General features: G+C 37.5%; 1 protein-coding gene across 1 annotated transcript in view; it reads left to right on the top strand.

Annotated features, from left to right (window-relative positions):
* Window positions 1-18,616, top strand: part of UNC13C (unc-13 homolog C) — a 1,717,543-nt gene that overhangs the window by 1,318,985 nt on the left and 379,942 nt on the right. The window contains exons 36-38 of the mRNA XM_081513848.1: window positions 396-401; window positions 1,853-1,924; window positions 14,465-14,684. Coding sequence (XP_081369974.1) covers window positions 396-401; window positions 1,853-1,924; window positions 14,465-14,684 — 298 coding nt within the window. The remainder of the gene's footprint in view (window positions 1-395; window positions 402-1,852; window positions 1,925-14,464; window positions 14,685-18,616) is intronic.

The raw sequence follows: 18,616 nt of genomic DNA, 5'->3' as shown, positions 1-18,616 counted from the left end.
ATCAACAGGAAAAAGAAATGTTTTCTATCATTCACAGTGTTTTCATGTTTTGGAGGCATATTCTTAATAGATTATTACATGAAAATATATTTCCCCCAGAGAAACTGAAGTTTCCCTTTTATAATAATGTACACAGATTCTTGATACTGGTAATTTTTAATTTTGCTGTGAAAACCTTTATCTGAAGATCATCACTTTAGCTTTAAATTAGAAAAGACAAAATCTTCCCTGGAAAAATCTTATGCTGGAACGCATGATATGTCTATGCAGTTACCTCAGATTCCTGCCATTGTAGTGTGACATCATGTTTTAGCATTAGGCTTATTTAACATTATTATGTTCTTTTCTCATATGTCTATTTATATTTTATTTTCTCTATCACTTGGACTCTTCAGGCCATGGTAAGTGATTTTAAATTTATTTAATTAATATTTGGCAGTCTTCTCAAATGTATACTGCTCTTATTCATCTGATCAAAGAGAGCATGGTGGGGAAATAAAAAGACAGAGACATGTAAAAATAAGAAGTTTGGGTTCTATAAGAATTTAACATCTCAATTCTGAAAGATAGAACAACTTATGTAAATAGCAAGTGCAAATATGGACTAAAATAGACTAAAAACATAATTTGAGGGACAGTAGTTGTCAGAGATAAAAGGCTGTCTTTGGAGATAAGTGCCCTATAAGTTTGCATGGTAGGGGTGGAGATGGATAGAAAGTTGTCTCCCCACTTAGGACTGTACTGAACTTAACTAGGCACAGTGTCTTTGTGGCTCCAAGTAGATATATTTCTGACAAGATGAATTATTTCACTGTGACTTCCCTTTGTTCCTAATGGGGGAGAATATTTAATATTCCCATGTAGAACTGATTTCCGCAGTTCTCTGTAGTACCATTGAGTACATTATACATTATATGGTGTATGTTTCTATGTTTCTAGTGGGAGCAGTATAATGGTTCTATTTTACAGGGGAAACTAAAGGAATGTAACTTTTACTTAAAATTACCTAAGTTACCAGCATTGAGTGAAGAAAACAAATCTGAGAATGATGATTCTCACTTGATAAAATGGATACTTGGTAAGAAAATACATTGGCTATATATGGAAGCACATTCCAGGAAATTATAGACAACTCAAGAATCATCTAATACCTGTTGTGATTCAGGGCTATCAGAGAGGTCAGCTGGCTCTGTATCAACGGTCATGTTTTATGAAGGCATGTGATTATGGTCATCTTGGAGAAAAACAATGTTTTAGAAGTCTCATGCTAGCCTAGAAACCTTGGGTTACTCAGACTTCCTTACTGGGCCTCAGTTTTATCATCTGTAAAATGTAGGGTCTAGGTTTGATGATCTGCTGCTGCTGCTAAGTTGCTTCAGTCGAGTTCGACTCTGTGCGACCCCATAGACGGCAGCCCACCAGGCTCTGCCATCCCTGGGAGTCTCCAGGCAAGAATACTGGAGTGGGTTGCCATTTCCTTCTCCAATGCATGCAAGTAAAAAGCGAAAGTGAAGTTGATCAGTCGTGTCCAACTCTTAGTGACCCCATGGACTGCAGCCTACCAGGCTCCTCCGTCCATGGGATTTTCCAGGCAAGAGTATTGGAGTGGGTTGCCATTGCCTTCTCCATTGATGATCTAAAAGAGACTTTTTTAGCTTTAATGTTCTGTGATTCCACATTCTGGATGAATTGGCTGACTACTGAATATAGTAGGTCTCTGTTACCTAAAGTGTGAACAGTAATAGTCTATACTGTTACATTTTCATCTTCTGCTGAGTAATAGGTAAATAACAATCACCTCATGTATCAGTAACTCACAATTGGTTTTTTTTGTTTGTTTTAATTTTTTAAGACCCTGGCTGCCCGGAAATCTGGACTCTCCTTGGCTATGGTGATTAGGACATCTTTAAACAATGAGGAATTGGTAGGTGCAGAGTCAGCTACTAACTATGCCTTGATCATAGTCTGGGGAAAAATATTCTGCTTGGGCTGCTTGTTATGTTTATTCCAAAGTTCTAGGAATAACTGGGAACATGCAGAAAGTCTCACCCTGAACAAATTTCCTCAAAGCCTCAGCTGCACTATCATACAAATTATACTGTGTTGCTCAAATATTCATGTACCTTCCCATCTTTACAAATGTTATTTCATCCAAACACAGTTTGCTTGTTATAATCCACCTGAAAATTCCTGCTAAATTTCTACATAGTCCACATGTTGCCTCATTTTTGAGGCTTTCCCAAACACCTCCCTCCCCTTTTGGCTCAATTATTTGTTTCTTCCTCTGGGCCTTTTTAGCATTTAATCACAACCTCCAGAGGATGGTATGGTTAAGAGTGAAGGCTGCTTGGGGTGAGTCCCATTTAGACCACTAAATTAGCTTATTATCTCTGGCAAGTTATGGAACTTCTCTGGGCCTGAGTTCTCTCATGTGTATAGTGATGTGATAGTAATACAGAAGATGAAGGGAGTGGATAAGTGTTTAACATGCTTGCACAGCCTAGGGTACAGTATACAATAAATACGAGCTGGTGCTTTTATTATTTTTGTTAGTACAATTTGATTATTTTGCATAAGGCCTTCCCTTTTGACTCCATGAGGGTAAGAGCTGTATCTTGTTTGATGTTCTTGTTAAATGTTTTCATCCCTATTGCTTACTACATAGTCTGGCATGAGGTAGATGCTTTGTCAATTCCTTATTGAATGAAAGAACCAACATGATTAGAAGGTAGAAATAGATTGCAAATATCTAGATCAGGGATTCTTGAATTTGGCTTATTAGAATTGCGTGTGTGTGTGTGTGTGTGTGTGTGTTGCTCAGTCATGTCCTACTATTTGCAACCCCATGGACTGTAGCCTGCCAGGATCCTCTGTCCATGGAATTCTCCAGGCAAGAATACTGGAGTGGATTGCCATTCCCTTCTCCAGGGGATCTTCCCAACCCAGGGATCAAACTCAGGTTTCTCCTGCACTGCAGGCAGATACTTTACCATCTGAGCCATCTAGAATCACCTAGGGGAGCTTTCAAACCCTGATGCCTGGGTCTCACTCCCATGAATGATTTAACTGGCTTCAAGTGTAACCAGGATAGAAGGGTTAAAAACAAAACAAACAAACAAACAAGCAAAAAAAACTCCCCGGTAAGTCCAATGAGCAGTGGATGTTGTGCCATGGTAACTGCATCCTGCCAGCTACTACGCTGGGGCTTGTATCCAAGAAAATTTATCTGTGCCCCCCTTTATTGCAACTGTGTGTTCTACCTCCTCCAATTTTAGAGACTTTGTCTTTCTTAGAGAATAAAAACATGGCCACTATTATTGCTTGTTTTAAATTTCTATATACTTGACATGTAAACACCATTATTTACATTTATATTTCTCATTTTCTTCTTCTTTCATTGTCATCTTCCACCCAAAGCCAACCTTTCCTAGGTCTCCATCAGCAAACCCCCCTCAACCCAATATATATCAGCAATAGTACATGTCTATTTGAATATCTGGGTGCTACAGCATGTTCAGAACATTTTGTATTGTGCCATGGTATTTTTAAAACATGACTGCATTCCCAGGGGCTTATTTTTATCCATTGGGTTTATGATGCCATGTAATACTTCCAGTGTAGTTTGTATACAAGAGAAAATAAACATTCTCTGATATATCAAAAAGCCTCATATTGCTTACTGAATCTCAGAGTATCCAGTCTTTTGCTTTAGAGGAAATAATCAAAATGGAAGGTTTTTATTGATAAACTTGTAGACTGTTTTTTTTATGTTTTAAAATATGGTCTTTGGTTTAAAGCACAAATAATCATCCCTATGAAAAGTTAAGAGGAAAGCAGTAGAAATCAGAGGAATGCCACTACATTTTCTGAGGCTCTGACAGAGACCACATCTTCACTGCATGGTTAAAATAGCTATTGATCAACTGTTCTTTTACTTAAAAGTATTCGTTTTCTTTAGTTTCAGAAGGCCTCTGTAAAAGATTTTTATGTGTGAGTGTTGGGTGGATGAAGCAAGCCCAACAGTTCCTGCTAAAACTCATAAAGCCCATTTCCCTGGGGCCATTGTCTCAAAAATCAAATGAAATATGACTTCCGTACAACAGGCATATTAAATGTCATTCTTGACAAGCTGTCACATTAAGTCATTACATGGGCAACTAATATAAATGCTGGAGTGAATAATTTCTAGTTCCTGGTGCCGCAAGTCCCAGGCACCCTCAATGTGATGCATGAAATATTTGCCTTTACATGAAGAAAAATGACTTGGCCATGTGGAAAATGGTAGCCCTTCTATTTTAATAGCCCTATTCTATTTGAATTAAAGAGATGTACAGTAAAAAGCTCAGTCATCTCTTCCAAGGAAGGAAAGTGCTATAAAATCTGAGGCAAGTTAACAGTGGGTAGGCCAGCACCATCTCCACTGACACACAGTTGGCAGTGGGCAAATCACTGCCAGGTGCTCCATCCGTCACCAATCCCCACTCACCATGAGGAGCTACTGAGGTTGATTGGGAATCTCAGTCTAATTAGCCCTTAAGGCCTGTAATTTCTAAATAGTCCAATCTGGTTGAATAACACAAGACGGAACAACAATCTGGTATTCATACACAGTAATCTGCCTGGCACTATACTCCTTAGCTTTGTGCTCAGTGATAATTTCCTAGGTTTGGACCCAATAGTATCACAAAGTAAATCCACTCAACATTTCAACAAATATGGACTGTCTACTATGTTTCAGGCATTGTTTCAGATTTTGGAAATAAGGCAGAGAACAATTCATCTAAAAATTCCTGCCGCCATGATGCTTATAATGTAGTGTAAGGAGAGCTGAGATAACAGTCACTCATGGGCTGTTGCCATGGTTCTTAATAGAAGCTCTTAGTTGGTGGGGTATGTAAATTAAGACAAGCTTAGATGATGGCTATGGGAAACTCAAGAGTGAAGAACCCAAATCACCAATGCTAAAAGAGATTCTCGAACATGGTTCTATCTGAGTTGATGGCCATGTTTAGGAGGCTGGCCTAAGGACATGCTTATAGAGTGTGTGAATTCTCACTAAGGGTTGATTTGTCTAGGGATATAGAGGTCCTTCTTCCAATACAGGATTCAGGCCAAAGTAAAGGGACTGGCAAGAACTAGGTGTGAGAGTGATCAGGAAATCAGACCTGGGTCCTATTCCTAGCATAACACTAGAAGGATACATGGGAGAAGGAAACAGGTCAGAACCACCTGCCTAGTATCTGGGATTCAGTCTGGAAGTTGAAGGCTCACAGTTCACCCAAGGAGTCTGGGGTCCTGCTCAGAAACAGGAATCCTTTCAAACCACATGAATGATTGTTGAAGTTATGTGATCTGAGTTTGAATCTCAGCTCCACCTCTTACTGCTTTTCAGAGCTCATTTCTTGTCATTATCTCCCTGAGATTTGTTTACCTCACCCTTAAATTAATGCAATAATACATATTTCACAATGAGTGAGAATTAAGGAAATGTCTTGCCAGGCACAGCAATGGCCCTCAGGGCAGTGAGGTAGGAACTTAAGGTGAAGAATGCAGAGTACATGTTGAGCCCAGTGCATCCCTGTTGCCTTTGCAACTGAGGGGCAGGTTGCAGGGAGTATTGTCAGGGGCTGCATTACAAGTAGTGTTGCTATTGGTCTTGCTTCTTGCCTTCTTCAAGAGCATGGTCCTAGGCTTGAGAAAAGTGTTGGTCCAAGTCCACCATTTATTAACTGAGGGAACTTGGGCAAGTTACTGAAATTTTCTTGGCTTCGGTTTTCTCATATGTTTGCTAGTTATGTAAAATGTTTGCACCCATATTCACTAGTAAAATGGCTTATGGCTTACAATGTCTTTGAACAATCATGGCATCAATAATAAATTAATTTTGTTAAATAAGCTAGGGAGCTTTCCTTTTTGTCACTTCTCTGGGACGATCTATGTGAAATGAGTGTTGCTATACCTTGAAAGACTGACAAAATTTGCCGCTTAAAACCATCTTGTAGTTTTGTTTTGGGGGGGGTTGTTTTAGGGTAGTTATTTACTGAATCAATTTATTTAGTATAACAGTTCTATTCCTGTTATTTAAACATTTGTTCTTGAGTCAATTTTGATAATTTACATTTTTCCCAAAGATTGTCTTTTTTTCTAAATTTTCAGATTGAATACCATAAATGTGTTCATATAATTGTATCATTCATAAAAGCTTGAGCTGTTTTTATCTTATTTGTACTTCTTTCTCTTTTGTAAATCAGTATACAAGACATTCTCTGGCATTTGTTGACTCCATATTGTTGATTTGCTTTCTATTTCACTTATTTCTGCTCTTGTCTTATTTGAATTCAACTTCTACTGTTTATATTTATCCTGAAGCTATTTCTCTAACTTATTAAGTTGAATATGTAGTTTGTTAATTTTTATTGTTGCTGTTAACTATTGTTGTTGTTCAGTCGCTAAGTCCTGTTTGACTCTTTGCAACCCCATGAACCACAGCATGCCAATCTTCCCTGTCCTGCACTATCTCCCAGAGTTTGCTCAAACTCATGTCCATTGAGTCAGTGATGCCTTCCAACCATTTCATCCTCCATTGCACCCTTCTCCTCTTGCCCTCAATCTTTCCCAGCATCAGGGTCTTTAACTATTGCATACACACAAAATACATACAGCATCAACGAAGTGAAAAACAGTACAAACACCTGTATATCCATCACTTAGCTTTGAAAAGAGAATATTTCCATCCTCTGTGTATTCCTTTCTCCTTTTCTTCCTCCTTCCAAACTTCAAAGATTTTATATCTATCGTTTTATTGCTTTTGTTTATATTTTTAACCACATGTGTTTAACTTAATTTTCTTTTTGTCTTTTCTAACTTATACATTTAAAACTATCCATTTTCCTCTTAGCACACTTTAGCTGCATCATGCAAATTTTGATATATAGTGCTTTTATTGTTGTTTAGATAGAATTGTTTGATAAATGGTCCAGTGATTAATATTTTGACTCGTCAGTTATTTGGAAAGTGTTTTCATTAATATTCCAAAGATAAGGGCTTTATTTTGTTACTGCATTGTATTCAGAGGAGATGGACTATACTTCAGTCTTTCTTATTTAATTAAGGATTGCTTATAGCTTAATACATGATCAGCTTTGTAGATATCACATCTGAGCTTTTTCTGTTTTAGTACATAAGTTTTGGGGCTTCTATATCCCCAATAATTTCTTTCAACTTTTGCTAGTGATACTAATAATGTTTTAAATGCTTTTTCCTTAAAAATATCCTATGTGATATTAATACAGCTATACTAAACTTTAGTTCAGTTGGTAAAGAATCCGCCTGCAATGCAGGAGACCCCAGTTCAATTCCTGGGTCAGGAAGATCTGCTGGAGAAGGAATAGACTACCCACTCCAGTATTCTTGGGCTTCCCTTGTGGCTCAGCTGGTAAAGAATCCGCCTGCAATGCAAGAGACCTGGGTTTGATCCCTGGCTTGGGAAAATCCCCTGGAGAAGGGAAAGGCTACCCACTCCAGTATTCTGGCCTGGAGAATTCCATGGACTAAAGTCCATGGGGTCCCAAAGACTTGGAGATAACTGAGTGATTTTCACTTTCACTTTCACTAAATTAGGTTAGTATCCTCCTTAGTAGAACCTTTTTTAACCCTTTATTTACATTTTATTGTGTCTTATTCATAGCTTATAGAAAAATAACTTGATTTTAAAATTTAATTTCAGAATTTTTCTTTTTATGGGTGAATTCTATTTTGTGGGTGAATTAGTTCTATTACTTTTTTTCAAAAACTATTTCTCTTCATTTTACTCTATTTCCTTTCTAGGCTTATTTTCTGTAAATTAAGTTTTCTTTACTTTCCCTGTTTTCCATTAAATAGATTGAAGTTATCTATACTATTTATTTTAATCAAGTAGATAATTTTTTAAATATTTAATTAAAATACTTTTCACATTTTAAAGTTGAATAATCCTGTCTTAAATACACACGCACACCCACACCCACCCACACACACACACATATATAAAGATCTAAAAGTGCTTAGGCTTTGGTTACTACTCTCAGTGCCCACATTAGGTAGGAGGCAAGTCTGAATTTCATGTCTGAAAATGATATGAAAAGCCCAAGTCAAGCCCATGGACTTTAACTGGATTCCAAACGTATCTCCTAGGTTTCCAGAGAATCCACTTTTGTAATTTTGTCATTAAGTTCCTTTTAAAAACTTTTTGAGTTAACTGGGGAATCTGTTTCTTTTGAGCCCCTTCTATATAGTAAAATGTTTTATCTTTTTCCCACAAAAAAAACAGGAAAATATTTTTTGTTTTTTCTGGCTAGGATGCCAGATTAGTTTTTCAATATACAAAATGAATATACTAATATTTATAGAAGATTGTTGGGGAAATCAAATGAGATAAATTGAGAGCACTTCAACGATTTTGTACACATGGTGAAAAGTGAGTGTTACTTGCTCAGTCATGTCCAGCTCTTTCAACCTCATGGACTGTAGCCCACCAGGCTTCTCTGTCCATGGAATTCTCCAGGGAAGAATACTGGAGTGGGTTGCCATTGCATTCTCCTGGGGCTCTTCCCGACCCAGGGATTGAACCTGGGTCTCCCGCATTACAGGCAAAGTCTTCACTGTTTGAGCCACCAGGGGAGCTCCTTGGACACATAAATATGTAGTAAATATTAGTTATTATTTTTATGATTGTCTGGTTTCACCACACAGCTTTCCATAGATGCATGAGTGACTTTCTTAGTTACAAAAGAGAACGGTAGAATAGGTTCCCTTTAAGAGAGATGCTCACCCCTTTCTCTCTTTTCCTTTTATAATATCCTAATCCTCCCCCCTCCTCTTTCATGACCTCTATCAGAAGATTTATAAAAACTCAGTCTCTGCCCCAACTGATGAGAACTAAACCTTTCCACATTAAAATGTCCAAAGTTTCCCCCAGTGGAGAAATTCACATTATTTTTGGCCTCTTATATTTAATAAGTTACTCATCTTATACCACTTTCTTTATATATATATATTCGTTGAAAGTTTGAATTGGAGAAAAACTGATACTTATAGTACATGACAAATTTGTCCTAATTTGTTTTCAGATCAAGTTCCTTGTCATGTATTGGCATGAAACAAAATTATCCTTTAAAGTGTATATCCTGTATTGTCCTCTTCTTAAATTACTGAATCATCTGTTTTATCACTGTTCCCTGGTGGCTCAGATGGTAAAGCGTCTGCCTACAATGCGGGAGACCTGGGTTTGATCCCTGGGTTGGGAAGATCCTCTGGAGAAGAAATGGCAACCCACTCCAGTACTCTTGCCTGGAAAATCCCATGGACGGAGGAGCGTGGTAGCTTACATACAGTCCGTGGGGTCGCAAAGAGTCGGACACGACTGACCGACTTCACTTCACCCTCTTTATTTGGACTCAATCTATTAGTTACTTAAGTCAGTGGTAACGTGAGTAAAAACTAATTACATAAAGTGTTCCATGTTGAGGCACATAACTTTTAGTCTCTGTACTTTCTGCTATAAAAATTTTGCCTGAGTAATTTTACCTTCTAGTGTCAATCTTATGTAATGATTAGTCTGATTAAAAAATCAGTCATGAAATTATGTCTGTTTTTATGCTCAGGAACTTATTCTACCATTGTTCTGTCCTCAACAAATTTCAAAGGTCACATTCTATCTAACCTTTGCTCTGCAAAACTTTCTGATGCTTTTGTCCAGAAATAGCAAAATGATACATAGAGGGCAGTAAATAGATTTCTTTTCTAAAAGGCATACATTAAGTACATGAAATACACTTCAAAACAGAAAACATTCTTTTTCCCTAGAATTGTCAAAATGTGATTGTTTTTAGGTATAGGAAAATGCTGGCTTGCATATTCCTATGAGGGAGTACAAAAAGAAAAATAGAACTTTATTAGTTAAGTCACTGGTTAACATGAGGGGCGGGAGAAAAGGTATGTGGCAAATGGAGGCAGCCAAGCTTTGTTCCTGTTGTAAGTGTCAACAGTTGGTAGATTGGAATTTGGGTGGCCTTAAAACACTGATAATTGTTCTCAGTAGGAGGCTTGATTGCTTTATTTCTTGGACTCATTCTAATTTCCACATATAGCTGTCAATAGGAAAGGCAATTGCAGAGTCCTAATTGTTCAGGAAGTGATTTAGTAGAGCAACTTGCTTTAAATTCCATTTTCTCAGTGCAGGAATTTTTAACAAGATCTATGTCTAAAATATGAGCATCTTCCCCTTTGTAATTCATAGGTAGTTACTGAGTCTTATCTGAGTGAAAGTGTTCCTTGTCATTTCTACAGATAAAGGCACTGTTGAAACACAGTAAAATTGCCTTATTTTCTGGAATCACTTCAGTAGTAGTATAAAAGTAATGTTTGTTATTTTTTACTTCTCTGCAAAAGCCTGATATCCTGGCTATAAATATGAAAGTTACTGGAAGAATATGGGTCAAGCCATGCCTAACTTTGAAAGATTAAGCTATTTTTTATTTTAGTGCTTTTTTGGTTTATAAATTACTTTTGCACTGAGCATAGATTTTATTATCAGAACATACGTTTTAGCTAATAATATTACATTGACTGTACAAGATTTGAAAAATTTAGAAACATTTAAAATATAATAGTATCAAGTCTCCCAAATCACTGAATCCACTCTGTCCCTCAGTCCTAATTCCAGTAATTAGGATTCTGCTTGTTCTTCAAACCATCTTCTCCATATGTCTGGTTCCTTGTTTACCTAGGCCAGAGACCCTCTCTTGATAAGATAATTCCCAGCTCCCATCCTTTCACATCAGCTAGCATCCTATTAGCTGCACCAAGTTATCTTTCTATCTACTCTGAGTGCTTGTATGCATGGGTATATATGTGTATATATTTTCTCTTCCTATTAATCCAATTCTTAATCCAAGGTAAGTGGCAGACTTCCATTTCCCATGGCTCATTTTAGGGTTTTCCTTTGTTTTCTTCTCTTTTGTTTTTATTCAGTGCCCCATATCCTAAGTTTTCACCTTATTCCACAAAAGCTATGTCCTTGTAATCTTATTTGATCTGCTCTTATTTTGCTGCTGAAATACACTCTTTCCCTCAGTATACCATATTCTCCTGAGATGATCATATCAGATGTATTTCTCCATGCTTTCCTTAGCTATTCATTTCCTGAATTTCTATATTGACCATAATTCTATCTTATGCTTTGCTGAAATACGAAATATTTTCATAAGCCATTTGTTTTAATGTGATTTGCAGCTTTAGTAAACACATGCCCATATCCCCAAAATCAAGAGTGAAAAACTCATATTATCATTTTCTTGAGACTGGTGACATATACCCTCTACTGAATTATCTTATGTTTTTGTCCAGCTTCTATAGCTTTCAAATGTTATGGTTTATTTTAATGACCTATTCAATTGATTTTTGATGTGCTGTCTGATAAATTTTCCATGTTTCTTCTCTTTTGAAATTAGCTTCTCTTCTCATGAAATGGACCATGCCTCTTTAACCAAACCAAAACAAACATTTCAGTTTCAATGAAACCTTCTCAGCTGTCTATCAAAACTGGCTTTCACTTGTTTTCCTTCATCATGTGTAATATTTTAGCAAGTGTTCCTTATATTAATGCTCTTACTACAGCCTAAAGATTTAGAGACTGACTGTATATCACTTGAATTCAGTAAAAAGAAAATGGACATAGAAGATTAGATAAAATGTGTTAATCATTAAATTTAAATTATGTGGATAAATTCATATTCAAAAGCAACTGCTTGCTTAACTCTAGGCTTCCCTGATAGATCAGTTGGTAAAGAATCTGCCTGCAATGCAGGACACCCCGGTTCTATCTCTGGCTCGGGAAGATCTGCTGGAGAAGGGATAGGTTACCCACTCCAGTATTCTTGGGCTTCCCTTGTGGTTCAGCTGGTAAAGAATCTGCCCAACTCTGCTTTCTAAGTTAATATGTATCTCTCTCTTTTCTTGTGTTCAGTAGCAGACTCTGTTCTATCCCTATGCAGTGTTCCAGTTAGAGTTGTTGTTTTTTCCCCCTACTAAGACAACAAATTATGCAATTGCAAATATACCTGAACTCCATTCTTGTATTTTTTTTTTTTTTAGCTAAACCAACAATTCTGTACTATACACACACAGTCCCCCAGGCCCTCAGCTCAGTTAGAACATAAAACTGTCTATGTAGAACTAATGGTATATCTCTTATGCCAAGAATCATTCAATTTACTTCAATGATATTGAATATCACTCTGCTAGGCAGTAAAGGGGAAGCAAAGATGAATAATACATGCTTCTACTTCTAATAGAACTCTTAACAGTTCTTTTCAAGACATGACATCTTCATTACAGAATGAAACCAGGAGATTTATTGACTCAGATTATCTTTATTGAAAAGTGATGGATCTACTTGTTCTATGTAAACCCTAACACAGGGGTCCCCTACTTGAGAAGTTCCCATATTTTGAACACACTTTTGGTCTGTAGACTCACTTGAAATGTAAAGAACTTTGATCAGACCCTCATTGAGTAGCAAGGCTGGATCTTGCTTTTCAAAAGATAGAAAAATTTTTAGTGAAGATTAGCTTCCTGGTAAGGAAACTCCTTGTACCGTTACCAGACATATTCTGGGGAAACGCCTGGTGAGGGAAATTACTGATAAAAGGAAAAGTGCTGTTTCCATACTTTGGAATTGAAGAATAGAAAGGTAGCCATTTCAACACTGTGGGAAGATACTCTGAAATGAGATTTAAGGATGATTAATGAAAAACACAAGCACTTCCCTTCTAGTGTTGCTTATCAGCTAGACTCCTATAGGATTTATGTAAACAACTATTCATCAGGCATCAGGTGGTTGTGGGGAATTCTTTGTAAATGTAACTTCAGAGAGTGCTGGTCTTTCTCCCCAGTGAGTCACCAGCAGAGTGGGAGATGAGAAGCAAAGAGACTCATCTAAACAAATCTGCAGTATGAGCACTCATACTTAGCATTTATTCCGTGTTTGAAGCCTACGGGCTATATTTGTTAGTTACTATCACACAGTTTGATCATCAGCACACAGTAGACAGGTAGAGCAGGAAATTGAGGGTTAGAGAACTTAAGTCTCTCCATAGATTATGAGACTCTTAAGTAGTGCAACATTCATTTCATGCCATGAAAAGGTGTTGTACCCTAACACCCAGAGACAAGACAGCTCCTGCCTTCTGAAGCCCATTTCAACTGTCGTGCAACAGAGCCTGTGCTCAGGAACTCAGGCCTCTGGGCTCCTTGTTCAGTACTCACTTCACCAATTAAAATTGGCACTGTTATAAATGATCTCCGTTCAGTCATCTGTAAAGATGTGGATGGAGCTAGAGTCTGTCGTACAGAGTGAAGTCAGACAGAAAGAGGAAAACAAATATTGTATATTACTGCATATACATGGAATCTATAAAAATGGTACAGATTAACATCTTTACAGGACAGGAATAGAGATGGAGACATACAGAATGAACAAGTGGACATGGTGGGGAGAGGAGTGGAATTAATTGGGAGATTAGCACTGATTTTATACACTACCGTGTGTAAAATAGATAGCTAGTGGGAACCTGCTGTGTAACACAGGGAGCTCAGCTCTGTGATGACTTCATGGGTGGGACGGGGTGGTGAGGGAAACCAAAGAGGGAGGGGATATATGTATATATAAAGCTGATTCACTTTGCTATACAGCAGAAACTAACACAACATTGAAAACTAGTTATATTCCAATAAATTTAAAATACATATCTCCCTTTAAGAGAGTGAAAGCAGTTCCCTGTAGAAAGATTGACAGAAGCATACTTTGGAACTAGGGAGGGGTGTCATGTTAGAGAGGATGTCATGTTAGAATCAGGGAGATGAGGCCTGGTTAAGATACAAAAGAGGAGTGAGGGGTGTTTGTAGAAGTTTAAAATCAGCATTGAGAATACTTTCCATGACTTTATAATTTGACCAAGAGCCAACTTAGACCAAGGATAGTAATATAAATTCCTTTTGACTTCTGAATTGATGTTTCCTAAGTATCTATCTCAAGCCATAGACTAGATTAGGCTCTGAGGATTGATCCAGCAGTGAGCATGATGTTCATCATCCTTGTGCTCATGAAATAACAAGATGGAGGAGGTAGTCATTATCCAGAAACCAGAGCTCTGTGCTGCCATGAAAGAACCTCACACAGCAGTGGAGCCCAGTCCAATATGAAAATTGGGAGTTTTTGTATTCAAATTACTGAATTGGGCCCTGGAGCACTGAAGGAAGAATACTTGAGCAGAGTCACTGTGATGACTGTCATCACTTAAATCAATAATAAGAGTCCTCTCAAAATAGTATTTTCAGGAAAAAGTGATAACATGGTTTGTTTTATGTTGGACTTCTCCAGATCCATTGATGTACCTTACATTGGTAACTTCTCTCACCTTCCCAGAAAATACATGTCTTCAAGAAGACCCTACAGGCACTGATCTACCCCATGTCCTCCACCACCCCGCACAACTTTGAGGTCTGGACTGCTACAACACCTACCTACTGTTACGAGTGTGAAGGGCTCCTATGGGGCATTGCCCGGCAAGGCATGAAGTGTTCGGAGTGTGGAGTGAAGTGCCACGAAAAGTGTCAGGACCTCCTGAATGCCGACTGTTTGCAGAGTGAGTACTCAGGTGAAGAAGCAGGTGTGCAGAGCTGGTCTCATCCTATGTGTTTTCAGCTCTTGCTAATTCTCAACAAATCCTATCCAGTCACACAAAGTTACACACACTGCCCATCAATCACCTAACTGACTTTGTTGACCCTGGCACTGTCAGATTCCTCAGAGTAACTACTTAGAGTTCAATAGAACTTGGCCCAAGTAGAAAATTTCAAAGTGTCTTCCAATCTGTGTTCTTACTTTTATCTCATAGTAGCCCCACATGGTCAGTGGGAACATGTAAAGTCATGTTCCTCAAACAGGGTTGACGCATCCCTGAGGTGACAACAACTGGAATTCTTTTCCAAGCCTGCTTGACTTCTGCCTTTTGCAAGCAAGCGCCACGCTCTTCTGCAGCCCCTGGGCAGACCTTGAAATTGGGAGGTCATGTGTCTGAATGTCAAAGACAAATCTAACTTACCATATAGGTGACCTGGAAAAAGTTTTTCAAAGTTCTCAGGGCTTCATTTTTTTTTTTTGCCTTCAAATAAATAGGGATAATAAAATTTACCTTAGTGGTTTATTTTGAAGACTAAATGGAAAATTTGCTGCTAAGAGTCTGGCACATAGTAGATGCTCAGTGAATATTAATGGCCTCTCCATTCTTTTACATTTCTGAATAAGTACATGTCACTTTGACTTTTATGACAGGTTATCTTAGATTTTTCATTTCTGAAAAAAGAAAACCCTTTATACTGGTACTTTAAATTAGGTCCTGAAATGCCAAAACTCTAAAACACATATTACTGACTTTTCACTGCTGAATTGATTTGTCTGCTGACCTTAAATAACTAAAGTACTGCTGAAGAACTCTACTTAAACATGGATTTTCATCTTCAAATGATGTGTTTTTCACATTTAATATCGTCCCCATTGTTTATTATTTATTTGAATGTGGTCAGTGTAAGGTGCATGGGTTGCCTAAAGTTGAGTGAGGACAGAGGAAAATGTCAAAACAGAGGTTAAATCATAAATACTGGCATGGCTGGCTGTTGTAGTAACAGTTCACACACATTGTACACTTTCCTCTACCTGATTAGTATTCTCCCTATACAACCAGATCAGTTGAGACTTAATGGTAATGAATGTGTTTTTTAAAGCAAAATAGTACTCCTTTGAAAAATAAAATGTATACTTAGGAATGAGTGCTTATAAGGAAGGGAAACTGACTCAGTATTACCCAGCCAAGTTACCTGCAACATCTCATCCTACAATTACAGTTTAGTCTACCTGTTTTAAAAGTGAAGTGTGAACCAGTGTCTTAAGAAACAACCATATTAAGGCAGTGATATTTTAAGAAAATAGGTAGGAAAAAATATTGCCATATAGAAACTATGGCTTAGATCTCTTAAAGAAAAAATGATGTAGGTCGTACTTAAGAAATGAGCTCATTCTTCAAGTCTTTCAGAGAAGAGAGATGCCACCCAGTCATAAGCTTTAGAAACATTTTCATAGTCTGTTTCCATTTCTTCAGATAGCATGCTTTATTTGGTAATGGTTAAATACATGTGACAAGCTTTTCATTGAAGTTATTCATTAAAATGTATGTACATTGGAAGAATCAGAAACAGTACCAAAAAAATGAAAGTAGATGTGTTTCCCCCAGGAAAGGGATATTTTCCTTAATAACTCCTTATATTTCCCTGAAACTCAAATTCTCACACTGAATGGAAAGAGGTTGTGCTAATACATGACTTCAGCTTCACCACTTACCACAATAACTATCAGTAAAATTTAAAGTTTTCCTGGCAAACTAATGTTCAAAATTCTCCAAGCTAGGCTTCAATAGTACATGAACTGAGACTACCAAATGTTCAAGCTGGATTTAGAAAAGGCAGAGGAACCAGATATCAAATTGTCAACATCTGTTGGATCATACAAAATGCAAGAAAATTCTAGAAAAACATCCACTTCTGCTTTGTTGATATGCCAAAGCCTTTAACTGTGTGGATCACAACAAACTGTAGAAAATTCTTAAGGACATGGGAATACCAGACCACCTTACCTGCCTCCTGAGAAATCTGTATGAAGGTCAAGAAGCAACAGTTAGAACTGGACGTGGAGCAATGGACTGGTTCCAAATCGGGAAAGGAGTATGTCAAGGCTGTATATTGTCACCTTGCTTATTTAACTTATATGCAGAGTACATCATGCAAAATGCTGGCTGGATAAAGCATGAGGTAGAATCAAGATTGCCAGGAGAAATATCCATAACCTCAGATATGCAGATGATACCACCCTTATGGCAGAAAGCAAAGAGGAACTAAAGAGCCTCGATAAAAATGAAACAGAATAGTGAAAAATCTGGCTTAAACCTCAACATTCAAAAAACAAAGATCATGGCATTTGGTCCCATCACTTCATGGCAAATAGACGGGGAAACAATGGAAACAGTGACAGACTTTATTTTCTTGGGCTCTAAAATCACCGTAGATGGTGACTTCAGCCATGAAATTAAAAGACCCTTACTCCTTGGAAGAAAAGCTATGACCAACCTAGACAGCATATTAAAAAGCAGAGACCTTACTTTGCCTACAAAGGTCAGTCTAGTCAAAGCTATATTTTTTCCAGTAGTCATGTATGGATGTGAGAGTTGGACCATAAAGAAAGCTGAGCACCAAAGAATTAATGCTTTTTGAACTGTGGTGTTGAAGAAGACACTTGAGAGTCCCTTGGACTGCAAGGAGATCAAACCAGTGAACCCTAAAGGAAATAAGCCCTGAATATTCATTGTAAGGACTGATACTGAAGCTGAAGCTCCAATACTTTGGCTACCTGATGCAAAGAACTGATTGAATTGGAAAAGACCTTGATGTTAGAAAAGGTTGAATGCAGGAGGAGAAGGAGACGAGGGAGGAAGAGATGGTTGAATGGCATCACCTACTCAATGGACATCAGTTTGAGTGAGTTCTGGGAGTTGCTGATGGACAGGGAAGCCTGGCATACTGCAGTCCATGGGGTGCAAAGAGTAGGACACAACAGAGCAAATGTGCTGAACTATAGAATTAGTGATATTTCCTTAAGAAACTTCTCTTTTCATTGCTTTAAGCAAAAAAGTTTTTATGGTGGCACCTTGTTTGAAATAACTCCATGTGTGCCAAAATCAAAAGAGAGGGAGAGAATAAAAATTTAAAGAAGTGAGAGTTGAAAAGCATAGCTAATGCATTCTCCTGTAAACATAGGAGGTTCTTCAATTTCCTTCTCAAAATTATCATTCAATTTCTGTTTGAATACCCACAGATAAAATTCAACAGCATGGCAGACAATTTGTATTAGAAAATTCTAGCTTATAAATTAAAATTTGAACTAATTTTAGTAACTGGTTCAATGTAATCTCTAGTAACTTCTATTCTTTTAAGCCAAATATTACCTTTGAAGAAAATATTTAATAAATTGTCTCCTATCTTGTTTAATAGTTTTACAAGATAATAATCATTTTTAGGTTTCTAGACCCCTCATTATTTTGCTAATTCTTTTCTGAAAATGTTGTTGTCTGTCAATATACATACATATATACACAGCATAAAACAAAAGGAAGCGAAAAGTCTATATTTGGGTCTGACCAATGACTTATTCACAATTTCAAGTTACTTCATTTGAGTTTGGTACTTCAATCTTATGGAATATTGGGTCTGTGACTTACACACTTGCAGTCAAGTGAAGTTAGAGCAGGTGATAAGCCCACCCACTGTTGCAGTACCTCCATGCATGTTCAGAGATTCATGGAAATGTCAGATGAGTTCCCCAAACAGCCTCATCTCAGCTCATGTCTGGCTGATTTTATTTGGAGGTTCTACACTTCACTGCCTTCCTGGGCCAAGGCTACCATCCATGTGAAGTAGAAGGTAGAAACGGAGAATAGCAAAGAGAAACAGAGCAATGCTTGAGAGAAGA

The sequence above is a fragment of the Giraffa tippelskirchi genome, chromosome 7 (assembly GCF_054371585.1).
Source record: "Giraffa tippelskirchi isolate mGirTip1 chromosome 7, T2T-mGirTip1v1.2.pri, whole genome shotgun sequence".
NCBI classification, from domain to species: domain Eukaryota; kingdom Metazoa; phylum Chordata; class Mammalia; order Artiodactyla; family Giraffidae; genus Giraffa; species Giraffa tippelskirchi.
The sequence above is the reverse complement of the archived record's forward strand: the minus strand, read 5'-3'. Positions and strand labels throughout refer to the sequence as shown.